A 20,042-nucleotide genomic window follows, 5' to 3' on the forward strand; every position below is an offset into this window, starting at 1 on the left:
AAACATTCAGCTTGGCAACAATCAAATGTCTAAAGCTAAACATACTACACTGAATGCATAATATAATATCATCACCGTACTATAAGTCAAGAGATGTCTGTCCGCAAAAAAGGGGGCGGGGCAGAGAGGGAGAGACAGAAGAAACCTGACTACGCCGGCACCCTTCTAGTAATATAAACCAGTATGCAAGTTAACTAATCTGCGTATTTCTGCCAAGTGCTGTCCTCCACAAGCTGTGTCTGCTAATGAGCTGACTAGGAGTTGTAAACAAACGTCCCCTCTCTCCCAGAATTCAACCAGGGCCGCTGTGCGTCAGCCATCCAGTGAGTGAAAGGAGATCCTTCACGCCAAACGTCACTGAGACCTCCCTTTGTGAACCCTTGACCCTTGAACCCCCCCCCCCCCCCCCAACACCCAGCCACTATGACCTCTGAGCTGGAGAGCAGTCTGACGTCAATGGACTGGCTCCCCCAGCTCAGCATGCGGGCGGCCATTCAGAAGACAGATGCAGGGCATCTCCACCATGGCCACCACCACCACCACCACCTTCATAGCCACCATCTTGGACATCACCTCGGGCACCACCACGGACATGGGACGGGCAAGAAGGCCGCCCAGCTGGATCCCGGCACCACGCTGGACCAGGAGGAGGCCGCTCAGCACCGCGACGGCAAGCCGCCGTACAGCTACGCCAGCCTCATCACCTTCGCTATCAATGGCTCGCCACGCAAACGGATGACCCTCAGCGAGATCTACCAGTGGATCTGTGACAACTTCCCCTACTACCGGGAGGCAGGCAGTGGCTGGAAGGTAAGAGGAGGGAGGAGGGAGAGAGAGAGAGAGAGAGAGAGAAAGTGTGAGAGAGTGGGAGAGAATGTGTGTGTGAGAGAGAGACACACAGAGAGACAGACACAAACTCTCTCTCACTCACTCACTCACTCGCTTACTCACACACGCACACACACACGCACACACACACACACACACACACACACACACACACACACACACACACCCCCACACACACACACACACACACACACACACACACACACACACACACACACACTCACACTCACACTCACACTCACACTCACACTCACAGACACACACACAGACAGACAGACAGATAGATAGATAGATAGATAGATAGATAGATAGATTGATAGAAATGGAATTTTGCTAATGCTCTGTTATGTTGCCTCCATAATGACGAAATGTGATACGCCTGTTACCTAGAAAAGCAGTGAAGCCTTTCAAGGAGCCAGCATTGACTGACAGATGCCTGCTCTCCTCATTCAGATGACATTATTAAATCCATATGCAAATGTTGCCATGCAAATCCCAGGCAATATGAGCGGAAAGGTGGCTCTGTTATTGGAGACAGATGAATAGATCCCTTGGGTGGTGTCTGGGGAATTCTCTACCTTATTAGTGAAGAAGGGGATAGATTCAGTCCTTCCACTGACACACTGAAGAGGCTGTCTGCAAACTATCAGCCATTTCATCTATTTGAGATTTTCTCACTGAGGGAGGAACAGTTTTTCTCTTTCTCTCATTATTTCTCTCCCTTTCTCTCCCTGTTTCCCCTTCCCCACTCTGTATCCTGATCAGTTGCTCACCCCCGCCCCCCTCTCTCTCTCACTCTTTCTGTCTGTCTCACTCACCTTCTCTTTCTGCATCTCTTTTCTTTCTTCCCCTCTAACACTCTCTTCTCATCTCCTCCGCTTCTCATTTCCTCTCTTCTCATTTCCTTTTCACTAAAGCTGCGTTTGTTCCCCCGTCTATAATCTTCGACACACACCGTTCCCGGAGTGAAAGTGCGTGCCAACAGCTCAGACAAAAAGGTTGTGATACAAGCCAGGTTGTATTGGCAGAGCTCCTTACATGATTGTAGGACTCAATCAATTTGTTTGCCATTCACTCGGAGAGAGGATAGGGGGATATTGAGGCCGTTCTGTCTGGCTTTTTCTTACTGGCATCACCATTGCATTTGGGTGTCATGCTGTTGCCATATTGTAATTATAACTCTACATTTAGCAGTGTGTGTGTGTGTGGGGTTGCATTTGTATAACGTCATTAAAGGATCGTACTTGAACTCTTGCGGGGTGTTTTTTGGGCACATATTCTGGCATTTCTCCACAATTTCAAAACTCCTTAGATTTTTTAAAAACCAATTCACAAAGGTTTGTTATCCAAAGATAGAGTACCTTTCGCTTAGGATATGCAAGAGGCATGTCATTATAGATTTTTTTCAAAATATAGTTCCCCCAAAAAAGCAAAAAAAAACTGAAATAGCTGATCTACAAGTTCACAACGCATCACATGGAATTGTTTTGTGAGCTTGTAGATCTGCTGTTTACACTATTTGTCGTATGATGAAGTATAGGGCATAAGTGGTTACCAGTAATTGACAGTACACTACTTTATTGCAATACAAATGACAATTGATTCTTTAACTTTAATTAAGTTACTTTAAGATAATGACCAATTTACTCACCATCTAACTTCCCCCTCAATGCTATTCTTTGTTGTGTGCATGAAAGTAAGAAAGTGAAGTGACACAAATCTGGAGAAAATACATATTTACATCATCTCTGTCCTGTGCATCAAATGATCTCTCTTGAAATACATTTTGTATGCAAAATAGAAAATCAAGCTTCTAGATCGTAACAGTTGATTTAAGCAGTGGGGGAAACAGTATGACATGATGTAAATTATAGACGGCATACAGAAATCGATTCGCATAGTCATGAGCGACTATACGGCCCCTCAAGTGAGCTAAGAGTGCAACAGGACTCTCGCAGACTACAGCACTCAGGCACTTAAGTTCTAAATGTCAGTATTCTTGTAGAATGCTGAAGATTCTGGGATATGTTTTGAAAAGGCTTGTAAATCCACTGCTTCCTGAATGTACGTGGCCCAGTGCGGGGGGGGGGGGGGGTGCGTGGGGACATGGGGGCGGGGGATACCAGCCAAGGCCATCACAGGGAAAGTTACATAAGGCTGGTTCATCCAAGTTCAGGTGATTGTTGTCAGCTGTACACAGTGGGAATGCAGACATCCAGGGATTGTCTGGCGGACACGATCCGTTGCCGCACAGACATCGGTTTGCGTGCACAGGGCAGGGCGTTGCATGCATTCACACTTCGCATGTACACACTTTGAATGTCGGTTTCTGGACATACACGCATACGTGTACGCACACACACACACACAGTAACATCCTCACTCCTCAGTGTATTTTTTTCCCCCCGTTTGTAACTCTGAGAGTGCACAAATTTGTACACAAATTTGTGCACTCTCAGAGTTACATAGACCGACGCACGCACAAACATGGAGAGTCTCCCGCTCAGGTAGGCCTTGTACGTGTGCAGTCTACAGATTACATTGGGGCAGCTCAGCGGGAGAGGAGAGAGAGGGGAGAGCAGAGGAGAGGAGAGGAGTGGAGAGGAGAGGAGTGGAGAGGAGAGGAGAGGAGTGGAGAGGAGAGGAGTGGAGAGGAGACTGTCAGAGAGCAGAGGAGAGTTTTACTACCCAGCACACGCACTCAGTCTGTTCTGTATGATAATGTGGGAGTGCAGGCACGGCAGGGTTGAAACCAGGACAACGCACAGTCACATGCAGACACACACACACACACACACACACACACACACACACACACACACACACACACACACACACACACACACACACACACACACACACACACACACTTGTGTGAGCATTATGAACACGCATGCATGCATGCACACACGCACACACACATACACAAACGCATACCAACAGTATTCAAAGACTATGAAGAACACGCACGCGTGCTCGCACAGACACATTCATGCAAGACACACATTCATCTACACCGCCATTATAATCAGATAGCTCGTCAAGGTCATGAGATGTCTTAGCTGGAATTGAATATGTCGATTGCTGTTGCCATCTGAGAGGTCATGACAAGCGGCATCTTCTGATGCTTCTTGAATGCGGCTGTAAATCTGCAACACTGCATGAAATGAAGCTGCCACACATGCAAATCACAGGTTAATTCCAATAATGGACCGATCATAGATACTAGATAGATACTGTAGATAAAGAGATACTGTAGTATACATGTGAACATTATGTGAGCAAGGCTGCTGTCCTTGAAAAAAGCATCAACATCTTATTGTTGCCTTAGCATATGTTGTGTTATTAGACATTGCACAAATGTAAGTTAGTGATAGTCTTTCGTTTTTGGACCAACTCGAGCATTTTTTCCTTCTGCATATATAGAGTTTTTCTCCAGTAAGGTTCACATGAATTGCTGAAACCCATCAATCCAATACACTGGAGGGGAATACACACAGTATTGCATCAGACTGCATCATACTATCATTATTTTCAGCTTTCAAGTATCTGTGCAATGGCAATATCTCACCTGTGCTTTATTTACAAACCTCTGTCTGTCTCCGTCTGCCTTCCTGTGACAGACAGACAGACAGACAGACAGACAGACAGACAGACAGACAGACAGACAGACAGACAGACAGACAGACAGACAGACAGACAGACAGACAGACAGACAGACAGACAGACAGACAGACAGACAGACAGACAGACAGACAGACAGACAGACAGACAGACAGACAGGTCAATTTGACAATCAAATTGATAAAGTCTATCGGTCTCCCTAACAATCATTAGTTCCCGCTCTATCTCTCTTTCTCTCCTTTGCTCTGTGGTATCCAGTGTGCGTGGCTCTACTTTCCCATGCCCTCTGCTGCGCCCTCACAGCCCTTTCACACCCACGTGTCCCTCCACCCCAGCAGCCCAAGTTTCCACCTTCACAACAGCCCCTAATCAAGCATGTAGCGAGAGATGAAAGATGCACATGGTTTTCTCTCTCTCTCCCTTTCATCAGTCAATGGATATGAATGGGGCCACATCATATTAAGGGCCTCAGATGGGAGATTTCCAGGGCAAATAGACATTAAGTAACATTTATTTTTCTACACTTCACCCATTAAAACCGGAAAGCATCTGTGTCCTTTTAGATTTTTGCGTTGGCAAAAATAGCAGATATACAAGCTTATACATCTGCTATTTTTGAACATTTTTGAAAAATCTTGAAAATGATTTCAAAACTGATTTTAGAATCGGCTCATGTCTTAATGGGATAAAAAAGAAATGTTCACGATTCGAGGAAACTTGTTTGAAAAGAAATGAATGCATTCCGTAGAAAGTTCATCTTATTGATTGCTGTCCTTTCAGTTCATCAATCGGCCAGATAGCTCTCTAAGAGAACTTCTACTGCACGTACACACAGTTGCGTGCACATGCACGCACACTTGCTCACACAATCAAATGATAGTCAAATAGTTCCACACATGCAAGCTTTATACACATCGAGCGTCACTATTCTAAGTATCATTAAATGGTTTATTGTAGCTTCACCATACTTCATTATTTTTAATGGCTTGCTATGTATCTGTAGAATGGCAATATCTCACTATGCTTTCTATTTTATCCATCTTTCTCCCTGTCTGTGTGCTGTATCTATCAATTTAGTGAATGCCTTTCCATTATCTACCGCCCAAGAAATGCCATGTGAATCTCTTTCTTTTATAGCAGTCTCTGCTCTCCTGTGAGCCTCTTTATGGCCACAGGGCTAGCTAGCTCCCAATGTGAGTCTGGCTAATTGCCGGCAAATTAGCAGGACCTAATGTGATGGTGCAAAGGGCAGCACTATACTGCCATGGCCTTTGGCCTTCAGTTGAACGCTACATGTCACAGGCAATCACATGCTATGAAGCAGGGCCGGGCTATTGTTCTGACTTCCATCCACATGTGGCCTGCTCTGTGGAATCTGTAGCTATAAGCTAAACACGGAGGCAGGTGGTGTGTGCTGTGTCACTGGATGATGAATTTATTTTCTTTAAAAGTTTAGGAAACTGCAATGAAAATCTGAATATCTTTTTATTATTTCAAAAGCCGAATTCTCCCTTTTGTTCAGCAAAATACTGAATTAATCAATATATTGCCCAATATTGTGTGTGTGTGTGTGTGTGTGTGTGTGTGTGTGTGTGTGTGTGTGTGTGTGTGTGTGTGTGTGTGTGTGTGTGTGTGTGTGTGTGTGTGTGTGTGTGTGTGTGTGTGTGTGTGTGTGTGTGTGTGTGTGTGTGTGTGTGCGTGCGTGCGTGCGTGCGTGCGTGTGTGTGCGCGTGTCCTCCAGAGAAATCCAGATGTCATATTAAGATAAGACTATAAACTCACAGTGAGAAGTTGTGATTCCTGGTGTCTGACAGAATATCACATTGAGCTTGTCTCACCTCTGTCTGTGTGTTTACCCACACACACATCACCTAGCAACACACAGTTACATGCACGTGCCGTTACATGCACCCCAGCATCCACTGTTCACATGTCACGCTTGTCCAGTCTGCTGGCCAGATGTGTGTGTGTGTGTGTGTGTGTGTAGGCAGTTGTGTGTGTGACCATGGCATCGCTTCACAGGCCTCAAGGTCAGAATCTCACTTGGCACAAGTGTATTAATGGGAATATGGAATACTGCCTGGTATGGAATATCAAAAACCTGTATGATAAATGTGTATCAGATGACTCCAGAGATAAGGTGTAGCAGTTTTGGTGAGTTTGGGACAAAATCTGTAAGAGTAGTAGCAAAACGTGTGTTAACTCTGTTCACGAGTTATTGGCCAATAAGTAAATCAGGCTGGTATAGTGCCACCATGAGGCTGATTTGAAACATTTGGGGTAGGTAGTGTGTGTCTTCCTTGGCCTACTGATAGCATGCACAAAGAATAAGACAGACAGACAGACAGACAGACAGGGACGAAAACATAATCTCTGTCCCAGGCCTTTGGCCTGGCGGAGATCATTCCTGTGACATTTGTTTTTTCCAAAACAAAATCATGCAATTATCAATCATAATAGCCATAAATAAACTATAGCCACAATCCAGTTTCTTAAATGTGTTTTGGATGTTTCAATATGTTTTGATGCCTTCAAATCATTATTAAGGAGAAAGCAGGAAACAAAACGATCTCTTCTTAATAACACATTTAGCAGGTTTTGGTGCAGTACACACACACACGCACACGCACACGCACACGCACACGCACACGCACACGCACACGCACACGCACACGCACACGCACACGCACACGCACACTCACACACATTAATTGGTCACAGGCACACAACATGTATGCACCTATTAATTATGTGTGTGTGTGTGTGTGTGTGTGTGTGTGTGTGTGTGTGTGTGTGTGCGCAAGAGCTTTTAATTACATACTAATCACTAATAGCAGTCTCAATATTAAATTGTTAATTAAAAGCAAGGCATTTCCCTTGCTATCTCCTTGAGGATTTGGCACCCATCCAGCACCATCGTTCCCTCTCTAACCACCCAGGGCTCCAACACTCACCAAAATGGCTAATAATAGGCTTTGAGACAGTTTCACAACACGCTGGAATGCAACAATTAGACTACAGATGGAGCTTACACCCTCGTTTCCTAAACCATGGACGGGGGCCCACAACCAACAGACCCAGAGACCTGTCAATGGTGCACGACAACAAAGGCATAACGATTTACATTGTTTAGATATTTAAATTTGATTGGACTATAGTAAAGAGAGGGGTTATGGGGCACACATGCCACTAGCTGACTGGATAGTGGGTCAAACATAAACTCAATGTCCCCGAAAATGTGTGTCCAAACGTCAAACTGTGACTTTAAGGGGGGTGGGCAAATAAGGCACGGGGGAATATGAGTTACGATTCATAACTCGGACGGCGCTGAGGAGGCTCAAGCAGACTTTACAACGTTCGGCACGGCGACTCGCTCGCCTAAGCTTGCTCGGCGGTGAATCCCATGGCTCAAGTCCGCTTGAGCCATGGGAGGCACCATGGCTCAAGTGGTTGAGCCATGGTACCAACAGTTTTTTGTCGGACCATCAAAAATGCTGAGAACTGGACTTCTGCATTCGGAAGGCCCCGTTTGACTGGAAGGAACCCCCTTCAAGTCACCGTTTGATGTTTGGTCAATAAGTCACAATATGACTTTTGGGGGTGAGACAGTGTTGCCCCGAATCAATTTCATTTGGACACATGTTGCTTGTCTTTCCCTCTCAGTTTTCTCTCTACACTGTCATGTCTAATTAAAGCACAATAACGTGCTAAAAAACTAAACAAAACAAGAGTGCTGATGGTAAGCATTACTAACCGGGGACGGGGTTCAAACCCACGATGTGCCAAACTATGTTGCCAGTGTCATAATGGGCCAGCATCATGGTTTTATTATTAAAAGCAGGGCAAAACCATGAAACTACCATGTGACCTCTGCTCCTGCTCCAGTCTGTGTTATCATTTGGAATCCAGGCAATAGACAGGTGTCTGTTACCCCGCACCAGTGTCGCCAGATTTTGCGAGAGAAATAAGCAACCAGGTCTATGAAAACAAGCCCAAAAGAAGCTACTAGGCTACGGCTATTTGAAAATAGCCGATCTACAAGCTCACAACGTGTCGCATCATGACGTGTTGTGAGCTTGTAGATCTGCTATTTTCAAAAAAAAGAAAAGAAAAAAATCGTTTTAATATTTTTGAAACATTTTAACAACACAAATCTTGTATGGGGGTCCCTGGCCCCAAATATTTTCAGATAGGGAGAGGTCTGCGAACAAATACAATCTGGGGGTCCTTACCATGAAAATGTTTAAGAACGGCTGGTTTAACAACATTAGGAAACAAGCCCAAATGAGCAACTACACTTTAGAAACAAGCCCAAAAAAAAGCAAAGTCGCTTATAATAAGCAGACAGACATGGCAACACTGCCCCGCACCCCATCCTTTCCTTTTCACTGTTCACGTTCTCGTCCTTCCATCCAGCCCTCTGACAGGAGCTGTCACTGTGCTGCAACGCTAGACTCCACATGACCACTAACAGGAAGTAGGGCCGATATATTGGCCGTTATTTGGCTTTTTTCTGTATCTGCTATTATGCAGCCAATTATTTTTACCACTTTCAATCTGGCGTCCCTATTTTGGGCATTTTGGTGAAAAGTTTAGGTGAAAAGTTTTCTAAAGGGCCCTAAAATCTGGCGTTGGTCAGGCTCTGGAACAGGAAGTGGGCTGCCAGGACATCTCGCTTCCCTCTGACCTAGTTTGGTCTAATGTCCCCACAAGGGCCACCATAATGGAAATGCTTTCTGAGAGTCATCATCATGGCTCAATGTCCAAGTCACATGAGGATGGGAAAAACCCTGTCGATATGACAAAGGGGACATACGCTTTCTGCCTAAGAGTAGGACGTCTTAAGTCAGTTGTTCACAAACATTTTCAAGTGAAGGACCTCCAAATTAATTATGTATTTGGCCGCAGACCCTCATTTGAAAATATTTTTTGCCAGGGACCCCATAAAAGAGCATCGGTCAACATTTATCATAATCTTTCTAAAATTGATCTACAAGCTCATAACTTGTCGCATCGTGACATTGTGAGCCTGTAGATAGACTATTTTCAAAAAGCCCAAAAATATAATAGGGCTTAGGTGTTTAAAACAGTTCCTCATTTAGCTGGGGACTCACTTGGAATCCCCTCAAGGACCCTTGGTTTGAGAACCAGTGGAATAAGTTTGTTGGTAGTTTCAGCGATTTGGGACACATTTTTCTCTTGCTGTGGTCGGGTGTCTCTCTGTTTTGTCAGATATAACTCATGTTAGTGTTCTTACTGTACCGGAGCTAAATCCCTGGAGACAGCAGCAGCCTTACCTCTATGCCCATCACTCTTTATCTCGCATGCACACGCTTGCACACATACTGTACATATGCACTAGAAGGTGCAGCTGCTTGTGCATGCGCACGCACGCACGCACGCACGCACGCACGCACACACGCACACACACACACACACACAGTCACACACACAGTGCAGAACCATTCACATGTACAGTATGACTAGGCACACACACACACACACACACACACACACACACACACACACACACACACACACACACACACACTCACACTCACACTCACACACACACACACACACACACACCCCCACACACACACACACACACACACTTTTCCTCATAGATGACTGCTATGAAGTACTTCAGTGATGGTACACACACACACACACACACACACACACACACACACACACACACACACACACACACACACACACACACACACACACACACACTTTTCCTCATAGATGGCTCCTATGAAGTACTTCAGTGATGGTAGCAGGTGGTGGGGGGGGGGGGGGGGTCTAACAAATGAAATGAATATGTATTAGCTGGGGTTTGAAGTAGTGACTTGTATTCAACCCCTTCACTCCCCTCCTCGCCCTCCCCTCTTCACGGAGAGTGTCTGTCACTCTTCTCACAGGCAGGGTTTAATAGGGTGTCTCAATGATGTTGAGAACCCAGGAGACTTGCACTTCTAAGACACCTGTCCGTATACTCCCCTCCCCCCCAAGCTGACATCCAGCTCTTTCTCCCCCTTTTTTTTGGAAGATTATTTTCTTTGGCATTTCTGCTTTATTTTGATAGAGACAGTGGGCAAAAAGGCTCACTCAAAGGGGAAAGAGAGGGGATGACGTGCAGCAGAGAGCCTTGGGTCTGAGTCGAACTCAGGCCAGCTGCGGGAAGGACAATCACCTTATTTATGTGGCATGCACTCTTTAAGTTACCAGGTGAGCCACCGGGGAGCTCCCCCCCCGGCTCCTACAGCCCCTGTGATCGTCTATGGAGTTCTTTATCTCCTCCTGTCCTCCACTTAAACTTTCCCCACATTTCACCCTGTCTCTATGCACCGTATGGGTTCAGCTGAATGCTGACGAAATCCCAACGTTCCCTTCTGCTGCAAATATATACAACAACCCCAGCCTCAACTTCTATGCCTCTTTCTTTCTTTTTCTTTCTTTCTCTTCTTCTCCCCCCACCTCTCTCTCTCTCTCTGTCTCTCTCTCTCTCTCTCTCTCTCTCTCTCTCTCTCTCTCTCTCTCTCTTCTCCTCTTACACCACAGAGTATCACCCTGAAGGACAGAGAAGCAGAGCCTCTCTGGAATCATGCTGTGTGTGCGTGTGTGTATGTTTGTAAATGTGTTTCGAGTGCATGTGTTCGTACAGTACATGTGTAGAACAGTGTGTGCCTACGGTAGGTTTGTGTCAAACTCCAGAGGCCCTTGGCTAATCCTCTAGTCAGCAAACCTTGTACCCTTTGCCCTCGCTCTCCCTACAGACGTACGGTTTGTGAGTACGGTTTGGACATGATTTATGCAACCATGCATCCACGTGAAGGGTATGTTTCTTACCCTGCTAAAAAACAATTTGTTTTTACATTGTCCACGCACATAAACTGAATTCTATTTCGTTTTTTTGCTAGTCGGCATTGCATTACGATAACCCTTGTAATGCTGTAACATATCCAACTGTTCCCGTTGCCTGAGAGAAAAATGCGGAGAATTTTTAACTTGCTATGCTAATAGTGCATCTGCAATACATTTCACCATGCGAGCTGTAACCCTTAAGCCTGAATTATACTTAGCTGTGCACGGGTGTTGCACACCGAATATAGCCGATCTACAAGCTTGTTGTGAGCTTCTTGTGAGCTTGTGGATCGACTATTTTCGAGGTGCGAGCCGTGCGACACTGGCGCACTACCAAGTATAAGTCAAGCATTTCTGTGTAAGTACTGTAAGTAGGCTATTATCTATCTAATCGATTTTATCAATCAAAATATAATAAACAAGTGAAGAGAGCTATGGCATTTAAATTAAGATGTAATTAAAGGTGCTCTTTGGCAAAACAAGGCACTCTTCATAAAATCAAATCCTTTTAACCACTTTGTCCTTAGATACTTACGTAGTTGACTGGGGTCCCCCAAGCGTCTATAATCCCCCCCTACTTTTTCCCCTCTACACCAAATCTCTTTGCTGAAAATAGTCGATCTTCAGTCATCGCAATACTTTGTGAGCTTGTAGATCTGCTATTTTTGATGAATGTTTGCCTATTTTCTCTGAGGGTTCGCCTATTATAATATGCCCAGGATAGGGACGCCAGGGTTCATGTCATTAATGAAGGGCTATTTCATAATAATAGAACAATTAAAAAAATATGCTCAAACATGTTTCGGCCGTATACAGCCTTCATCAGGGAGTAAACCAGTTAACAAATAACATCTTAGCTACACTTAGTTTGGCCCCTCAAAATATATTTGCACCAATAGCATGAGATTAATCAGCGATCAACATTATTCAAATTGCTCTCTGATAGCCTTTTCCTGATTCTGCCTCAGTCAGTTGTGAACCAATGCTATTTCAGGTTGCCCTCTCTGTATTTAACTCTGTTGCTGTGACCCAAATCTTCCCAACTAACCGCTTATGTAACGACTAACTTCAATCTTCTCCGTGTGACCTGTTTCCCTCGCAGACATTGGAGACACATAATTCACATGCACGTGTGAGTGTGTGCACACAGTAATATGCACACTGACATGCTTACACACACACTCACACACACACACATGCGCACGCACGCACGCACGCACGCACGCACGCACGCACGCACGCACGCACGCACGCACGCACGCACGCACGCCAAACGCACGCACGCACGCACGCACGCACGCACGCACGCACGCGCGCACGCACGCACGCACGCACGCACGCACACACGCACCAAAACGGGTAGGCACACACCTGCGAATACGTACGCGTACGTACACAAAATGGATGCACATCCTTTTGTAAATGTAGACATGCACGCGCATACACACACACACACACACACACACACACACACACACACACACACACACACACACACACACACACACACACACACACACACAGCATGCATTCAGAACCAGCCCTGCTTTAACTTCTATCTTTCATTGTTCTGTTGCTCATTTTCCTTCCATCTGTTAAACTCTCTAACCTCATCACTCTTTCTTCCAGTGCTATCTCTTGCCGATGCACACACACACACACACACACACACAAACTCTTTCTTGTTCATCTCGCTCTTCCCGTCCCCATCATCCATCACTCTCCAGAGCATCCTTCTTTTCTCATCCCTCTTTCCCTTCCTTATCTTGCATCCATCTCTCTCCTCTCCAGCCCTAAGTGTGGTCCCACAAGCCAACTACTTCTCACACATTGCATTACATCATACATTCGATTTTATTAAAAGGTAATGCATACGTGCGTGCATGCGCGCACACACACACACACACACACACACACACACACACACACACACACACACACACACACACACACACACACACACACACACACACACACACACACACACACACACACACACACACACACACACACAGATAGATAATACGACTAGTGATCCAGCACATTTCGCATTTTCCTCAATGTTGTATTGTCCACTGACAATGATCTCTTCATGTTCCCATTCTGTGTGACATGAATGGACACAGGTGCCTACAGGTCTGCACCTGGAGGGGCTGCATAGAGTACGTGCAGGGATACACACACATATGCATATGGTACACATCAGCCTTGGGCTGTATGATTGTACTGTTACTGTAGCTGAAATAGTATGTGAGATTGTTGCTAGATGGCTAGATGATTATTTCCAACTACAGCAAGCAGTCTGAATGAAATGCTAATGTTTCAGTTTGGCTGATTTACTGATTGCCGTTACTCTACAGCTAGGAGATGCAGAAACTAAAATAATGAATATGGAATATGGAGGGAAAAAATACAAAACTGTACATAAATAAATATATAAATATCTTTACAAGGGGCGCTCGACTGGCGCAGGGGTAAAGTACCTGCCCATCACCGCGGAGTCTATAGGGGTTCGAATGCACCGCAGTGCATCCGCTTGCCAATCGTCTATATGGACACAATTTGCCGTGTTCGGGGGAGGGAAGCCAGGTATGGAGGGCGATCTTTGTCACCTTACATACTCCTATGGGCTGTGGTGGCACCTGTCACCAGGGAATGTTGAACTGGAGGAATGGGGGACAGATGCGCTATTAATTAATTGGAATAACGACTAAATTGGGCAAAATAAAGGGGGTAAAAATTATTGGCTACTCTAAATAACTCAAAGTAGAAAATATAATAAATACATATTTTGACATATTTACATTTAAACAATAAAAAATACATAATTTATAGTATATATAATATAGGCTATATAGTACAACATATGTTCCCTACACTTCTTCTACAAAGTCATGTTTTTGTTCACTGTTTTGTATATTCTGAAACATAAGTCATATATTTATCACGTATCTGTTTCTGTGTGCGACTGGAGGAAGATGCCATTGCCTTTTGACTTTGTGATGTGTTAGTGGCCTGGGCAGCTCTACTGGCAAGACCCTGCTGGCTCCCATAAGCTCATTAATCAGACACGGTGCATGTGGTTAGGAGGAGGAGGACGGAGCAACGAATCCCATTATCTCACTTCACTCGGGCTACTGCTACTCAGCACGTTTATTGATGATGACTGTCCCGCGGTCAGAGAGAGGCCTGGCGTATGGCTGGCAGATGGGGAAGGAGAGACGTATAGACACACACACACACACACACACACACACACACACACACACACACACACACATGCACGTGCGCACACACATTTAGAACGCAGATCTTATGAATGCCATTGTTTTGTTTTTTTCTGCAAGCTCACAACGCAACACAAAATCTCTAAAAACTGTTTTAACCATAAAATAAAACATTTTCTTGTGAGGACAGTGATCCTCACAACGTCTATCCTATATTAGAATTGGCTAATGGGAGGACCGGACCACGTCATCACGCTCATGTCACCATGACTCAGCCATAACCATATAAGGAGTCAACTTCCCAATGCAGCTGCGCCCAATTATGGAGTGTGTTCTCTGACCTCAATGTGTCGTCACGGCATCAGGCTCAAACAAATCAGTTAGCTCCATATATGGGCAAAAAAGGGGCATGCCCATATATGGGTATATATCGATGACATGGCCGCCTGAACCTCTAGTTTCTCATATTCTACTACACTTGTGGGGACACAAGTACACAAGTATAGTAATACACACGCACACACACACACACACACACACACACACACACACACACACACACACACACACACACACACACACACACACACACACACACACACATGCAGTCACAGACATAAATGGAGAACCATATACACATTTGCAGAGACATCCACATGTATGAACACTGACACACGGACAGACATGCATGCATGCACATGGGAGTCAACAACTCAGCACTCATCCTCATGCATGTACGTGCATGTCCATAGAGCCAGCTGTGGAATAAAGAGCCGCCGTTGTCTGTCTCTGTGTCCAGCTGTCCATTATAGGATGATGATGTCACTTGCGAGACAAAGACACTGTCTCATTTACAGTATGAAAGGCTTTGTGAGCTGCAGGGTGGGTGGGTATGATTGTGCGTGCGCGTTTGTGTGTGTGTGTGTGTGTGTGTGTGTGTGTGTGTGTGTGTGTGTGTGTTTGTGTGTGTGTGAGCCTTTCCTGAAGAAAGTACAGAAGATTTCAGTAGCTACATAACAACTGAAAACAACATTCAAATTCACATGACCAATGTTGTTGAATCAAGTAAAAACGTAGAGAGTAGTAATATAATCGATTATGAAAAAGTAATCGATTTTAATAAAATAATTCATTTAAAAAACAAGCAGATATTCAAGCTCACAAAATATCGCATTTGGATATTCTGTACGACGTATAAAATAGGGCTTAACCGGAGAGTCAGCCTATTAGATGTATTGAATTTGCTTCAAGGTCATTCAATTGAAAGTAAAAGTAGAAGGAAGTAAAAGGAAAAGCAGTTGATAGAATAACCGCTAATAAAATAATCAATAGTTGCAGCCCTAATACAGAAAGAGATTTGATCATAATAGCTGAAAACGCTCATGATAGTGTGTACACCTGAAGCACACGTAGTTGTGCAGACATGTCACAAGTACCGTACAATTGTGCATAGTCTTCTACCAGGTAGTGAGGATGGCTTCACAGTATTGTGTGGTTGTAGCATAGGGCAGTGAATCTTAGGAGGGCTGATTATAATAATACTGATATTACTATATACGTAAGGGATAATCAATGACAATCCATGAGGTTATTGAAAAATATACATGATGCAGAGGCTATAATTACTACTCGGACACGTACTGTAGCAGAGGGTTATTTTCCACCACATAATGTATTATTGTTCAATAATCGTGCAGCTTGTAGTAGATTATCCTGCATATAACATGCTCACTTAGCAACAAAAGTAATAGGAAATGTTCGTTAATATTTTGGGGCAGAACTCTTTGCGTTGGCACTATCTTCGTCAACATTGGAATAAATGTTACGCTACTGCTCCAGCAAGGGGAAAAGCCATAGTAACGACATAGAAACAATTACCAGCAGGTCAACATTTTAGGCAGAAGTCTTGCAAAAGCTTAAAAAAAAAATAGCAGATGACGCGCTGTGAGCTTCTACAGTAGATCGGCTATATTCGAATTTTATGTTTTGAAAAACTTTTTTTATCATTGATTAGAATTGATTCTGCCGGTCAAAACATCAGTAATATGTGGTCTAGAACTCTCCAAAAACCTGGCATCGGTCGGGCTCTAGAACCTAGTTAGGCTTTCTTTGGTAGCAAGAACGTGGGGAGAAAGGAGAGGAGCGAATCCTTGCTGTTCCTCTTCCTCCTCCTCCTCCTCCTCCCCAGTGGTATTAATTAGCAGCAGCAGATGAGTTGAGAGGAGAGAGAGCCTGAAGGGAGAACAGGTTCACATCAGGTTGGCCCACTGTTCTGGGCTTCCTTCTCCCATTCTATCTCTCTCTCTCAGGTACACATGTGTGTACGTGTGCATGCACACTCATCATTCACACACATGGACAGACATACAGTACACATACAGCACACCCACCCACACACAAACTCACTCTTACACATGCTGTGTATACACACGCACATGCAGACATGTGCCACATGCACATGCACACGCACAATCGCACACACACACACACACACACACACACACACACACACACACACACACACACACACACACACACACACACACACACACACACACACACACACACACACACACACACACATGAAAGAGATGTTAAGATTGTGGAGGTGTATTGAGAAGAAGTCAGTTTTCCTCATTATAGCAGAAACTATGGATTTGTTGCATGCAATAGAATGGTGGGTCTTTTTTAAACTTTTTCCCTCCACACTTCTCTCTGTCTCTCTGTCTGTCTGTCTGTCTGTCTGTCTGTCTGTCTGTCTCTCTCTCTGTCTCTCTCTCCTTGCAGAATTCCATACGACACAATCTGTCCTTGAACAAGTGTTTTCTCAAAGTGCCTCGCTCTAAAGACGACCCTGGGAAAGTAAGTATTTCCTGAACAGTATAATGCAGCTAGAAAGAATCACCTTGAATTAGCACGCGTTACATAATGGGGAAACAAAGCAAGCCTATAACAAGCAAACAAACAAGGTGAAGGCAATGGCGATTGCTTTTCACATTCAGCTGCCTTCGTAGTGCACGTGTGTGTGCACGTACATACATACTGTACACACACCCGTTTTTCTTACTTCTGGCCTTTCATTGACTCTCTCTCTCTCTCTCTCTCTCTCCCTGCCACACACACACACACACACACAAACACACACACACACACACACACACACACACACACACACACATCCGAACACACGTCCACGGTCTGGACTTAAAAGCAATTTCTAGCTCCATAGGTGGCTTCGGTGAATGCCTAAAGCCTAATTTTGTAACGCCATAGTACGACGGTGTCTCTTGCTGAAAAGAACGGAATTTTCAAGCTAACAGCAAAGCGACGCCGTTGTGAAATGGAGTATAAATTAAGCTTAATGCAGCCTTCGCTGTTTTCGGCTGTTCTTCCAATATTGATTCTGCCAAGTAATAATGTGGTACAGGGAGTAATGAATAATAAGTATTTGTAGGTACACTGCCTCAGACACCAGGCCATTCACGCATCTGTTATGCTTTATTAGGCCTCCGCTCTCGTTCCGTCACCTTCTCCCGTCCTCTCTCTCTCTCTCTCTCTCTCTCTCTCTCTCTCTCTCTCTCTCTCTCTCTCTCTCTCTCTCTCTCCTCTCGCTCCCTGCCTCGTTCCCTCCATCTCTCTCTCTCTCCCTCTCTCTCTCCCATCTCTATCTCTCTAACACAGGTAGAAGAAGCTTTAGATAAGTTAGTTGCATCAACGCCACAGCGTGTCGTTGGAAAAGCCGAGATGCTACGGCTGCTATTTCACCGCAGAGTCAATTTGATAACAGCGATTTGTCAAGTCCTTGTTTGTGCTGAATCGAAGGAATTGCTCAAATGGGGAAAGTGTATAATTACAGTTGATCACTGGAGCTTGTCCTTACAAGATTTTTTAATAAAAGCTAAGACGTCTGCGTTTTAGCTCACCACGGGGGTTTATGTAAAAAGCTATCCGCCATTTTAGCAAAACCGCAGCCTCCAAAAACTTTTCAGCAAGTGCTCAGTCAGAACTCACTTTCTCCCCATTCCAGGGGTGGGTTTGGCGGGGGCTTAGTTTCTCTCTGCTGTGGGGATTTTGTAGCCATTGAAATATGAATTAAGAGGGAAGCAAGCCTAAATAATTCAAAGGAATCCTTGAGCTCAAGTGGAGGCCCGTTGTCCTCAAAGACAAAAAAGAGAGCGGCTCCCCCCGTTTAGCCTATCTTGGACCTGACCAGCACCTTAATTCACACTTCAGATCGAACCGATCAATACCTTGGCATGGGGGGAGGAGGAGGGGGGGTAAGGTGCACAAACGTACGCGTGTTCTGTTGTGAGCCGTAGAGGGATGGGAGTAGCTAAATCATGCATGCTGCAAACATTAATTGGCAGCGTGCAGTACACTCTCCCCCCTCAGAGGGAGTGTGTGTGTGTGTGTGTGTGTGTGTGTGTGGGGGGGGGGGGGAGGGGGGTTTAAGAGGAGACAACAAGGGAGAATGGAGAGAGAAAAGGCAAAGGAGTGCAAAAGCATAGTCATACCTGCCAACGAACTCAACACCCCTGCCCCGTATAACCCCAGATGAATAGAAGTATGACAAGGATGTGTAACTAAAATAAAGGACTTTTAATTCATAACTCACAATAAAAAAGATGAACAAAAAATACTAAATGTGCCAAAAAAAGTATATATATCAAGTACAAACATTGTGAGAGATTACCAGAGGTCTTGTGCATGCCTGCGTGGACAAGGCTATCAGTAAGAACATGAATGTATTAGGGGTTAGAATGCACTAGAGGACCAACATTTTTAAGTGTATTTCTCCTTGGAAACGGTTCCATCCATTTTCACTTTTCAGCAGCAGACTGAGCACAGCGGGTTTGAGCGAGTGCAGTGACGAGTGACGCACGTCAGGCAGGACTGTTTGCGCACGCATTGCGCATGAAATCGGGAGATTAATGGGAGAAATGCCAGTCGGGAGCACAGCGGGAAAAGGGGTTAAAAATAGTGAGAATTGTCCCGCGAGAATTGGGACTGTTGGCAGGTATTGAGTGTGTGTGTGTGTGTGTGTGTGTGTGTGTGTGTGTGTGTGCATTGTGATCAGTGGTAGAAGTGCTGTACTTAAGCACAATCTTGCAGTACTTTTACTTTACTTGAGTATTTCCATTTTTTTGTTCATTTATAGTAATACTCCACTACATCTCAGAACATTTTGAACGTAGTTAGTAGGAGTATTTCTACGTTATGCTATTGCTACTTTAACTTAAGTATAAAAACACAAGTACTTCTTCAGTACTTCCACCACTGATTGTGATGAACATCTAGTTCTCAGTCTCCCACTCAGACCTTCTTTGGTAGCGAGAGAGAGGATGAGCAGAAAAGAAAGAGGGGGAACAATAAACTGAGCAGAAGGAAATGAGCAAGCTAAAAGAAATGGATTTCTTCAGCTCTCCTCATAACGTTGCTGTCGGGCGGAAACCTTGTATGTCCTAAATCCTT

General features: G+C 44.7%; 1 protein-coding gene across 3 annotated transcripts in view; it reads left to right on the forward strand.

Moving 5' to 3' along the window:
* Positions 1 to 20,042, forward strand: part of LOC308096344 (forkhead box protein J3-like) — a 70,345-nt gene that overhangs the window by 12,295 nt on the left and 38,008 nt on the right. For all 3 annotated transcript variants that reach the window (XM_080443760.1, XM_080443758.1, XM_080443759.1), the window contains 2 exons: positions 290 to 810; positions 17,358 to 17,432. In XM_080443760.1, coding sequence (XP_080299886.1) covers positions 424 to 810; positions 17,358 to 17,432 — 462 coding nt within the window. In that variant the 5' untranslated portion in view covers positions 290 to 423. The remainder of the gene's footprint in view (positions 1 to 289; positions 811 to 17,357; positions 17,433 to 20,042) is intronic.

Source organism: Gymnoscopelus braueri, assembly GCF_963280865.1.
Source record: "Gymnoscopelus braueri genome assembly, chromosome: 12".
In the NCBI taxonomy this organism is placed as follows: domain Eukaryota; kingdom Metazoa; phylum Chordata; class Actinopteri; order Myctophiformes; family Myctophidae; genus Gymnoscopelus; species Gymnoscopelus braueri.